The sequence below is a fragment of the Antedon bifida genome, chromosome 7 (genome assembly GCF_963402885.1).
Source record: "Antedon bifida chromosome 7, ecAntBifi1.1, whole genome shotgun sequence".
In the NCBI taxonomy this organism is placed as follows: Eukaryota; Metazoa; Echinodermata; class Crinoidea; order Comatulida; family Antedonidae; genus Antedon; species Antedon bifida.
In genome coordinates this window covers 1,213,370-1,226,274 of record NC_136232.1, presented here as the reverse complement: position 1 = coordinate 1,226,274, position 12,905 = coordinate 1,213,370, and the positions used below count along the sequence as shown (strand labels likewise).

General features: G+C 33.2%; 1 protein-coding gene across 2 annotated transcripts; it reads right to left on the bottom strand.

Moving 5' to 3' along the window:
- Positions 1-119: 119 nt before the first annotated feature.
- On the bottom strand, positions 120-10,728 carry LOC144847783 (metabotropic glutamate receptor 4-like). 2 transcript variants are annotated; one of them, XR_013613785.1, is made up of 4 exons: positions 10,654-10,728; positions 2,383-4,468; positions 686-1,801; positions 120-649 (listed from the first exon to the last, which is right to left on the bottom strand). XR_013613785.1 is itself a non-coding variant. In XM_078704300.1 (3 exons), the coding sequence occupies exons 1-3, from the start codon at positions 10,701-10,703 to the stop codon at positions 1,229-1,231; spliced, it is 2,709 nt and encodes a 902-aa protein (XP_078560426.1). In that variant the 5' UTR covers positions 10,704-10,728; the 3' UTR covers positions 120-1,228. The 2 variants fall into 2 exon arrangements, 1 of the variants encoding a protein (XP_078560426.1); XM_078704300.1 differs by having other exon boundaries at positions 120-1,801.
- Between the last annotated feature and the right edge of the window lie 2,177 nt (positions 10,729-12,905).

The following is a 12,905-nucleotide window of genomic DNA, read 5'->3' as shown; positions in this document are numbered from 1 at the left end:
TGCGTCCCTGGCAAGTCTCGCTGACCAATCATTCTTCGTTTGGTTTAGCCGGCCCCTGGATTCAATTTCTATTTCTTAGAGCGGCAAAAACCAATTCGCGATTTTCTACAAGGTATTGATCTACTGTATACCTTAAAATACCAGTGCCGTCTGTGCTGTGTTTACTAATATTCTTTAATATAAATTCAATATTGTTGTGTACTTCGATTTTACATTTTAATGCATTTCTAGTAGGTAGATGTTCCACAACCACTGTATCTTGTAGTTAAAATGTTATTTTTTTGTTGCAAAATAAATGCTTAATGTCTTAATGACATGCCGTGACAAACAATTATACTTACTTAATTATCTTATTTAACTAATGTGCCTGCATTTTCTCAGTTGACATTTTACAAAATCAGTGTTATTCTATGTGCTATAAAAACGACTTTATTTATGTTACTGGCCCTTTAATTTGGAATAAATTAACTCTTCCTCTCTCTCAACTTTTCGTAAAAAATTAATAATCATTTATAATCATTGTATTCAAACTAGATATTCAAACTGTTTTTTCATCACCTTATTTCTTTTATATATAAAATGATATAGGCCTACAAATGTATTTTCCAGTATTGTTAACTCTTCCTCTCTCTCAACTTTTCGTACAAAACTTAAAAATCATCGTGTCCATATATGGGCACATCACATTTGTTTCTCACATAAAGTTTGATAGTGACACAGATTTAGTCAAATCTTTGGAGAAATAATATAATATAATTTCTCCATGATCAAATGAATCAATTTTACTTGAGTGACACATTTAACAAATAAGTCTCAAGAAATAATTCGAATAACAATTAATTGAACGACATGATTGGCAACTGATGCAAGGTAAAAATAGTTTTATACCATGCGACTAAGACATGGAATAATCTTCCAAACAGTAAAGACCTAAAGAGGTAATTATTTGTAACTTTAAAAGACAATTTAATACCCTTTCATTTTTCCTTCATTTGCATTTTATTGGACTATTTTTTTAAAATATTTTATTCTTTGGAATGTTTTGAATATCTTTTTTTAAAGTTTTTGCTGTATAATGTATCATGTCTGTGATCCACTTTCAACATTGTGAGATAGTAACAAGAAGAAATAAATAAATATAATGACGGTACAAGACAGACGATGAAGTACATTCATTCTATAAGGACCAAAGAGGTCACAAAAAAGAACAATGAGTTTCTATTGGTTACTAAATATTACATGACGAATTGGTTATCGGTATTATTTGATTCTCGAGAGTTTGCACCGATGAAGGCGGCCTAGGTAAAAGAGGACCAATCTTGTTTCTTAACACACCTTCTTGATGCTGCTGTGGCGTATTGATTGACGTACCTGTCCTATCCACTTGGTATGTTCCAATTTGTGTTTTCTCTGTATTTAAGCACATTATCGCATATAACTTCGGTATAAACGTGAATGTGAGAGTAACAAACGCACTGAATATCATTGCAAGGGACATGACACTGGCCCTGATCAATGTATCCCTGACGAGAAAGTAGCTCGGGATAAACCCAAGCCAAATCACTAAAGTTGTGTAAGCGCTGATGCTGATGAAACGCGATTCGTTGTAGTTTGTTGGTACCTTTCGCGTTACAAACGCGTAGTACGTGCAACATAAAATGAGGAATAAGTTGTACGATAAAGACCCAACGAGTTCAACGAACTCCACGTGGCACACGAGTATAGTTCGTACGTGCGTTTCAACAACCACTGAATCAACATCCGTGTTGCCCTTTAGAAGGTAAACTCCGTTGATTAAAAGCTGTTGATACAAATAATCAAAATAATTAGTAATCAACACTCTACTACTTCGTAGTAGTTAACATAATTATTGCAAATCAACACTCTGTTATATACTGTTATTAGAAAACATCGACGCATTATTTGCTTATTTGAAAATGTGCAATCTTTGTTAAAATTGCTAAACAACCCTAATTGGATCATGTTTGGTTGGTTGGCAACTTGCTATACTTAGGCCTATACTTTCAACTTTATTCACATCATACATACAAACAGTACAATATGTGAAAAGGAGCCAAAAAAAGGCGGACCCAGGATTTCAGTAGAGGAGGAGCACTAACATAATTATTATTATTATTAATAGTCTCTCAACAATATACTTTTAAAAAACTATACAACAATTTCGGGTCGCATCTAAATGGTTGCTACTGTGTTTAGTAATTACTACAGTGTATAGGTCAATTGTGGAAACCTCGTCAAACTTTACTTATGTGTAATATTATTTTGAGATATTATTTTCAAAGATGTTATAAAATGTATACTCCTCTATTGTACATATATTTTCTCTATATGGGTACTGCAATTTAATTATATTAAACTTACTTGAACCGCAATTAGAGCACTCGCCATAACTATCTGAGAGCGAGGACTGATGAACTTCGGTCTTTTTGTAGACTTCTTTCCTGCACTAAAAATGCGATATATACGATTGACGCGAACAAGTAGTGGCGCATACGTAAACGTAAAACACACCATAAATCCTATGCGGTTTATCAAGCACGTAGTCATTGTTGGCTTAGAGATGATACTGAAAACCAGAGTAAATGACATGAACACTCCGAAGAGCATAATGCCACTAAGTTCCCTACTTGAAGCTTTAATCAAAGCGTGCTTGTTATATTTAGAGAACATCGCCAGGACAACCGTAGAGACGCACACACCAAATACCGCCATTACTAAAAGTGCTACGGCCCACGCATTTCCATAATGCATGTATTCAGGTTCGATGGCGACGCACACAGTCCTGTTAAAAGCCGTAGTTTCATCGTCTAGGCAAGTGTAACAATCTCCATCTATCGGTATCTGGTACTCGGAACAATTAACGCATGTCCAACAGCAGGCATCAATGTCAATTCGAATGTGACCTGCCTGGCAGGGTAAGCTGCAAATAGATTCAATGGGGCTATCACTCCTACTGCCATTCACAATCCACATCATCTGGAATTGATCGAGTTGTAGTCTGTTTTCTGAGGCACTTTGCCAGGTACCAATATTCTTTATCTGATAGTTTCCATCCACTAACTGAATAGTATCAATGTTGTATATACCCTGTAAGTCACCGTTTTCATCAAATTCGACCGAGCCACTGCTTCCCACAAAAGACGTATTAATCATATAGCTGAACAACATGTCACCATCCGTCACTGGATAACTGTCATTGACCATCGAGTCCATGGCATAGGCAATTGTCATTACTGTGTCCATAACCAAGGAAATGGAACTGTCCTTACTAAAACCGTTTGTATATTTCCGTTGATTTTGTGTGCCATTTGTGGTGATATTGGATAAATACGTGTCCCAGTACTCTTGAAACCAAGGGTTCTCCTTGTTGTTTTCAGGGGTAAGCGATTGAAAATACTGTTCATATGCTTCTACCCTCGTAGTATGAAAGTGTGTTTTTAATGATCCCTGTGCCACAATTAAATTATCTTCATCTATCTCGTCTACATTCGATCCCCATGCATCACTTCCAATGATCTGATACTGCCCAGTCAACCCCGCAACACGCAATGCTCCTAGAAAGCCATTTGCTTGGACTATGTCGACAATCAAAACAATAACTTTAGAATTTGCAGATGCCTTTAAAATATTTGTAATATCAAGAAAGTCTTCTGCTGAATCCCAGTCGGTACCTACAGCAATGTTATTTGCGATACAAATAGGTCTATTTTTACTTGTACTGTATAGCAACTCTTGCATTAAATTCTTGACAGCGTTTCTTCCATAGGAGTCATCGGTGTACAAAACAGAAATGTAGTTCCAATTGAAATCTAACATTAGGTCAACCATTGCTTTAACTTGAAATCTGTCCGGTGGAACAACACGCATGAAATAAGGATACAGATTTGTATCTGTAAGGTCGTCACTACTCGCGAAATAGCTCACCATTGGAAGGTGGATAAGTCCATACATGATTGCTGCTGATATGGAGGTTGAGCTACGCTCAGTGCCGATGACAGCAACGATATCGGAACTACACTGTTGTGGTGACGATGTACCGGTACATGATTCCCATCTGAAGCTGTCTGGGGGTATGAAGCGCATAGCTTGCGATAACGTTGTCGTTTGTTGGCTGCACGTGTCCAAAATCTCGAACCCAATTTCGACAGTGGGTAAAATATCATTTCGTGAATTAATTTGATCTATAATAAATACTACTGCTTCAAGACGTTGCATCAGACTAACATCTTGTGTTCTGACGCACTGCCCACTGTCGTCTGGTCGATGGACGTCTGCTAAAACCCCGATGACGACATCTCCGTCTCTTCTGTAAACGTTATTTTTTATATTGGGAATATGTGATTGCAGAGTCATTGTTATTAATTGCACAGTTATTAAGACTAGGCATTGCAGAGATTGAATTCTTACAAAACTTGCCATCATTTCAGTAACATCTTGAAACCAGTATCTGAAAAAAAGAAAACAACTACAATTAAATTAGCCAGCTTCAAGTTATTAATTAAATCACGAATTTCTTTCAAGGACAATATTGTTTCATACAATTAATAGGCCTAATTGTCAAAGGAATGAAAAGAAATAGGCCTACGTCATCGGTACATTCAAGCTGCTTGTAAGACAAGATCATGAAAAGTACCGTGTTAAATACAATTTAGGACAGACAAAATACAGGTTGTTTAACATTCATAGAACAGGGAGTTGCTTATTTTACAACTCCCTGCATAGAACATGTAGTACTGTACCAGAACGATACATACTATGTTTGTGGAATTAAAGGCACGCACTTTCTCTAACGCGCAGGACATCTCATAGTACTTCTTTTCATTTGAAAAAATTCTCTTTGACAAACATGCTTAGACTTACACATCTCTTAAACAATTGTTGAATTCGGCTAAAATAGGCCTAGTTTTGTCAACCTATTCCTTTGAGAATAACACACAGTGACACAGCTGCACATGCACCCTTTAGTTGCGTAAAATATATTAATGAGATTGTGACGTCCGCCGTTATGTAAATTTCACAGAAACAACAATGTTAAAGTAACAAACGGATACTCAAAGTAACCTTCATTTGAAGACGTTAAAATATATATGAAACGGCTAACACTGTTAATTAGATAGTCCGCAACACAACAAAGACAATCCCAAAAGATTAATGGTACATTGAGGTCATTGCTTATTTCAATATTTACATAGATTCATGCATCAAGGACTGTTACAAACAATTCAGTTTTTTATGTGAATATTCTATAATCGAATACGGTAAGAAAGATGTGTTGTATTTAAAACTTTGTGAATATATTAGCTTTATGGCTGAACCACCGATCACAGAGTTAGGTAGACGCATACACCAATCACACTGAAAGGTTATTTCTTCAGTGCCATTCACTCATAGTAGATTTTCTTTTATGCTGTGTAAATCACAGTCAACACTATCAAACTTTATGTGACAAACAAATATGATGTGGCCATATATGGACATGATGTATTTATTTTATTTATTTCAACAATATTTTATGAGGGTGGTCCATCCAGCATCAGCTGATCATTAGGGACCCTAAAAAAATGATGATGATGATGATGTCTTATTACTACCATATTTGGGCATATCACACCTTTTTTTTGTCAAACTAGTTTGATAGTGTAGACAGAGCTTTAGTGAAGTGACTACGACTAATATCTTTCTCTAGATATTTCTACTGTATCTTAACTAATTACCTTAAACATTATTTTCTCTCCGGCTGTCTAATTTTACCGGCCATCTTCTTTAACATTTTTCAATGTTGATTATGTGTATCATTGTTTTTCAATTTCTTTTGGAATATTAATATTCGATATTGACCATCAAAGTATTTGTTTTTGTTGATTGAATGTGTGGGTGTGGGTTTGGAGAAGTGGTGTTATAAGTTTTAGATTATGTATTTAGGTTAGACAATATAAAAATAACCTTAGTTTTTAATTCTATGAGGCTGCTGGGCTCGTATCATGGAGTTGTTATTATCTACCAACTCTTTGGATTTATGTTATGTTAATTTAATTGAGATATTTAAGAGAAGACTTTAATAGCGTAAAGGAAAAAATAGAAATTAATATCCTTTGCGCACTGAATATACACAATAGGTCAATATTTATAAATAATATTAAGGTCATTTGCGACAAAGCGGGTGGATAATGAAAGCTGGTCTTTTTCATTAGCATCAGTGTCAAAATAAGGTAGGCCTATATTATGATTCTAATTTATTCAAAAAGATTAATAACGTACTCACCGAATTGGAACTTTATTCAGTGAATTCTCATTAGAGTCGAATAATCTTTCTTTCTGAACAAATTTTAATTAAGTATTATTAAATATATACCGTAGTAAATCCTTTATAACGAGCGAAAACAAATAAGAGTAGGCCTAACACGCCTTTATTTCTTGTTTTCAATCTTCGTTTAGGGTAAAACATAATATTTGGTATAAGACTGTATCAATTATTTAATTAATTATTTTACATAATACAGTCAATAGAAAGTTGAAGTATGAAATTAGATTTGTTTTACTAGATCTATTTAAATAAAAATTTCATTTTTTCTTTCTAAATTAATACTCTTTTATCTTTTGCAATTTTTGTGAATGATATTTTGTTGATAACAAATATGATGGTTATGATTGTATGAGGATTTTGATTATATTAATTACAATAAATATAATTTGAGGATGATAGTGGCGACAATAAAAAATTATGATTATTTGGAACTGAAATTGTGTAGATAACGAGCCTGAAAATTACTGTTGATGAATGATTTCCGTATTATCATGGAGAAATAAGTTGTGGTAATATGAAAGATGAAATGGTTTTTATTTTATCAAAACATGATACTGGGCTGAAGAAGTGGTGATGCGATTGATCATAGCACACTTACAGTATGATTTCATATTGATTAAAATATAAATTTTTATTTAATGTAATGATAATATTTTCTATTGCATCTAACATTTTTTTTTTTGGACCATATTTAATGAGGGTGATCCATCCAGCAATTGCTGATCATTAGGGACCCTCAGAGGTTCACAAGACAAACATATACACAAGATGCTCTACATAAACAAAGTCTTATTACAAGTCTTTGGGAGTGGAGTTGTAATTTTGTCCTTAGAAAAAATCCTGACATGTGACAGGACTTGAACCCAGGATCCTTGGATCACTTGTACTATTTGTTTACTGTACCTTAGAGTGCGTGCAGGGCTTTATAGGCACTCTGTTTCTAAACATGATCGATATAGGTACTCCTTTGCTCCAAATGTTATATAAATCTATAATGCAATGGCCAGGTGGAATTGATGAATCGGGGTTTTTTTAATTGATAGTTAATTTCTTGTATATATATTATCAATATATTGTAAGTGCATACAGTATTGATTTTATGAGCTGCCAACATCGAAATATTTATTGTATGATGTTTTTTTATGCGAGACCAATACATTTTCTGTATTCTGTAAACTCTTGTTATTAAGCATTGGTAGCCAGATAAATGATAATTATTATTGTTTCATAATAATGATAATCTAATTGAATTGAAAAATACAATCACTCTGTTATGGATGGAGAAACATGTTAATAAGGACACGCGAAATATACCTAATAAAAGCATTCTGAACAACTTCCTAGACCACACGTCTATATTCTTCTGGCTTCTGTCCAAAGTTAAAATGGAAACTATTCAAAGAGAACAACGTCCGATATACATGTTTTTTTAACTTGGAAAAAGTACTAATATTCCCTTATAGTTAAAGTCCTAAATTATGATGAACTTGCAACGGTGATAAAAGGTCGTACACAGAATTAGCTGCAATTGGGTGGGTATACCATCTAACGGGAGAATAATTATAAAATGAGTGTAAGTTGGCATGCAGTATCCTTAAGACAACACTCAATGTAATTCCTAATTTATAAACCCCCCAGTAGAAATATATATGCCTGACGTACATCGCATGTTTTATCATTTCAATATTAACATTTTAATGATTTAACATTATTTTGACAGAATACTTTACTTGCGTCTATTTATTTCCGTTTAAATATATGGAACGTCAAAAGGACAGGAGCAGTGTTAAGAGTACTCTGGGTTAGGCTTATACCCATGGTTAGGGTTGGGATTAGCGTTAGGATTAGCGTTAGGATTAGCGTTAGGATTAGTGTTAGGATTAGTGTTAGGATTAGCGTTAGGATTAGTGTTAGGGTCCTTCCATGAGCAGGATTCATGGTCCGTATAGCTCGCCTGTGGTGGATATTGAACTAACTGCATCCTCAACCACAAAAGTACCTAGAAATTAATTACCACCGGGTTAAGAATACCGTACATGACTATAGTAGATAAGGTATCTTCCACACATACAGCACTTTTATCTGGTTGTATACATGTAATTATATATTGTAATGAATCCCAATGACTTCCCATCCCATCCGCTCTTAATCTAGCTATTGTATTTTTCTTCCGAATAAGTCTAACCACAAGAGAAGGAATTTAGCTAAGGTGGTCATCAAAATTTAGTTAATTAAGTTACCACATATGACACCACAAACCCAACAAGCGCGTATATAATGTGATATGCATTCAAAACGAATATTGTGCGTAATCAATGATGAGAGTAAATTTGGGGTTTTTTTTGTTATTAAGAAAATATAGTGATATAGGAAAATAAGTATTTTCTAAATTCCGTGCCATATTAAAGTTTGGTTCCTACTTGGACGTACCACAATACCGTAGGCGCAGCGAAGTGAGATGACCAGTCACAAGCGACAGTGATCCATCGTGTCATGATTGGTCACGTCGTTGCGTTGCGTCCAAGTGGGTACTAAGCCTAAACCTTGGAATTGGAAGGCAAGCATTAAGCTACAGTTCCACTAAAATGTCACAATTTACAGGGATGTATGCCTACTATAAAAGGGTTTAACTTACCTTGAATTCATCAAGCAAGCAAGTGGTTTTACAATGTAAATACATTATGGCTCTTTGTGCTAGTATTATAAAAACGCATAACATACTATAAATTCAGCACTATACAAATATTTGATTTCAATGGATATTAGGGTTATCTAATTAGCGTATTAATGACCATAATTACGTTCGTACCGTTGTATTGAGTTTGTGCATTAACTGTTTGTTGTGAACATAATCTAAATGTAATCTATTGCTCTAAGGGTTGTAAAATATAGGTAATTACTTAGTGTGAGTAAAGATAAAGCTATAATGAAATCGATGGAATCTCACAGGTTTATTGACAGCTTATATTGACAAAAACACTTCGTTGATAATTATTATGATTCTTAGTGTAACTCAATTTTATTTCTAAGGGTCTACAAGTGACATTTTAAAAGGGTTTACATAACATGGTTATAGAACAGCACTGTACTAACTACTGTAGTGTTCCTTTATACAATTATACACCATTAGTTAATATACAATTATCGTAGTGTTCTTTTATACAATTATACACCATTAGTTAATATACAATTATCGTAGTGTTCTTTTATACAATTATACACCATTAGTTAATATACAATTATCGTAGTGTTCTTTTATACAATTATACACCATTAGTTAATATACAATTATCGTAGTGTTCTTTTATACATTTATACACCATAGTTAATATACAATTATCGTAGTGTTCTTTTATTCAATTATAGTGTAGTATTCTTTTATTCAACATAGCGTGACAAATTTATTTTAGAGTGAATACGAAGGAAGTTCTTTCTGAAATTTTTCTAGATTTTCCGTCAAATGTATTGCAAATCTACGTCATTCGAAGCAAAAAGGTCAATGAGTTCAACATTATTTGTATTCGTTTTCTTCTTTACCTCATATTTATTAATTTTACGAAGTCAATTATGGGTAGATTTGTATTTATTTACACAATCAGGATCTAATGATACGATCATCTTAGCAACGATCTTTCTAAGACAATTATAAAGAATGTAACGGACACTGTTTGCCAATATTGTTAATGTGAATGTACTGTAACGAGCATACAATAACAATACGCAGTGATATTTTTTAAATAATATTGTATATCATTATCATGTTGGTATAGCAATGTTGTTACTGGTGGTTTCATCGCTGTTGTTTGTCAACTGAATAAAATAAAATAAAAAAATAAAATAAATTAAATAATAATAAACTGTAGACTAAAAATAAATTGTCCTAAATACGAAACAAAATAATAATAAGGCAATAGTTTTATATAAATATAAATTCTAGATTTATTTCAGATTAAATATATTGTCCCTTAAACAATAATTGGATCAAAATCAATTATTTACGTGATAAAACTGTAAACGAAACACAAAAATTGTCAACCGGAAGCCTATTTTCTGAAAGTCAACGAATTTATGCTGCATTTAACTGTTTTTAACTGTTGTACATTGATATGAATGTTTACCTTAATCTCGGACATATAACTTTGCTGAGACCAATTTTCCTGTATTACACGATGTACTTTAAATGATAGTATCGATGACTTCAGCAAAACTTACCCTTTTAAATGTTGATTTCCTTACAGTCTGGTATTGCACATTTTAACTCGTCACAAACAAGTCGGTAAACAAAATAATTGTAACACTAAATATCTTACGTAAAATATGAGACTTACAAAGTGCGTGAACCAATTCGACCTGAGGTGATTCTATACAATGAAAACATGAGCGCCGCCACAGAACGTCTGCCTCCGCCACTGGCTATCTCGTAAATGACTTTCATTCACTGGTGCCTTTGAACGCGGCCTTTCAACGCGACCTTTGAATGGACGACGCAAAACTTAATTATACAAAAAAGTTTGGAAATTGCAATTATTATTGATTGGTCGTTTTATTTCATCACTGCATAATTGGAGAACTTCATGTACACAACTCAATTATTATTAAAGCTGTAATTATTATTAAGGCAAATTCGCTCTCCCAAGCCCACAGCTAATTATAGTTTAAACATAAAATAGAGCATTAGCCTACATTTAACTGTGTGATCAGTTACCTCTAGTCTTTATACTAAATGGCTGACAGCGCTCTTTCTAGACCTTCTTTATATTTATACCGTTTTTGTATAGGCCCAGAAACTTCTTTCTGAAATAAAGTCCGGAAATATGGAATAAATAAATGTGGACGCACCCATCAAAGAGAAAAAAAAGTTAGTTTGGTCAAGTAAACAATTACAATTAATGGAATTTGATATAATTAAGTAAACAAACTGCATAATAGGCCCTAAAAACACAAAAGCGTAAAAAACGAATAATATATTAATTTACTTATAATAATGTTCAATAAACAAAACAATTCTTTTGTTAGTTTCGAAAAATCGACGATGGCAGCACCACCTTTTTATTTATCAAACCAATAGGTTCATACTTTAGTAGGTTACGGTAATTAAGTTAACATTTTGCATCGATCTGCTACGATGTTTCATTAGCAATTTGTTCAGTTCTTTTCTCAAATTTATCCGTGATGACAATAGAATAATACAATATTATATGTAATATGTACGAGTATTATATATATATAGACCTACAATATCAAGTTAGCAAAACATTGACAAAAAAATGAATCACTCTGGAAAAGGTACAGACAGTATAGAAATATGTGCAATAAATTAATACGTAAAAGTAAAGCTAATTTTATTCAAGAAAGTATAAAAGAAAATAAAAACGATGTAAAAAAAACATGGGATACCATAAGATATATTATATCGTCAAAAAAGAAAACTCAAACTATTCAAACAATTTGCAATGGTAATGGCGATGTCCTCTATAAAGCTAAGGACATCGCAAATGAAATTAATACATTTTTCTCAAATATAGGTTCAAATCTTGCATCACAAATACATGAGCCAATAAATGATATAAATTATGATGAAATCGATGCTTTCACCGAAAAAAATTTTGAATTCGAACACATCACATGTGAATTTGTATATAAATACTTAAGTAATCTTTCAAAAAACAAAGCCACTGGTCATGACAACTTACCACCGGGCATTCTAAAACTGTCTGCCCCGATTATATCCCCAACAATTACAAGAATCATAAATCACTCCTTCACAACATGTAAATTCCCAAATACGTGGAAAATAGCAAAGGTCACGCCAATTTTTAAGAATGGTGAAAAAACTAACCCTAATAATTATCGTCCCATTTCCGTCCTACCTATACTTTCAAAAATAATTGAACGAGTCGTTTTTAATCAACTTTATGCTTTTTTGAATAATAATAATCTGTTATGTATAAATCAATCAGGTTTTCGACCATCATACTCAACATCTACTGCACTTACAAAAGTGACGGAAGACTGGTATAATGCAATAGACGAGGGTAAGCTGGTCGGAATCTGTTTACTAGATTTTAAAAAGGCCTTTGATACGGTAAACCATAACATACTATTAAGCAAATTGAGACTTTATGGTTTAAGTAAATATGTTTTAAAATGGTTCGAGAGCTATCTGTCTGAGCGAAAGCAATTCACAAATGTAAATAATACATTGTCTGATTATACACACATCCAATGTGGAGTGCCTCAGGGGTCAATCGTGGGCCCACTTGCTTTCCTCTTATATATAAATGACCTATCGAAAGTTGCAAACAAATGTAAAATAAGTATGTATGCTGACGATACTATAATTTATTGTTCTTCAAAAAATGAAAATGAAATATACCAAAGTATAAATGAAGAACTTATACAAATCCACGATTGGCTAAAAAATAATAAATTGAGTCTAAATGTCTCTAAATCCGAGTTCATGTTGATCGGATCGACAAACCGATTGGCAACCATCAAAGAAAAAAATAGATCAGTTAATATAGATAATGCTCTTGTACCACGCGTTCGATATTGCAAACATCTCGGTATCATAATAGAC

Bases quoted from the DNA above. Each gene is read 5' to 3' on its own strand.
- LOC144847783 (XM_078704300.1), bottom strand. From the start codon at position 10,703: ATGTTTTCATTGTATAGAATCACCTCAGGTCGAATTGGTTCACGCACT. The intron at 4,469-10,653 runs GTAAGTCTCATA...TCTTTTTTTCAG, and splicing joins CGAATTGGTTCACGCACTTT to ATACTGGTTTCAAGATGTTA. The intron at 1,802-2,382 runs GTAAGTTTAATA...TTGTATCAACAG, and splicing joins GTGCTCTAATTGCGGTTCAA to CTTTTAATCAACGGAGTTTA.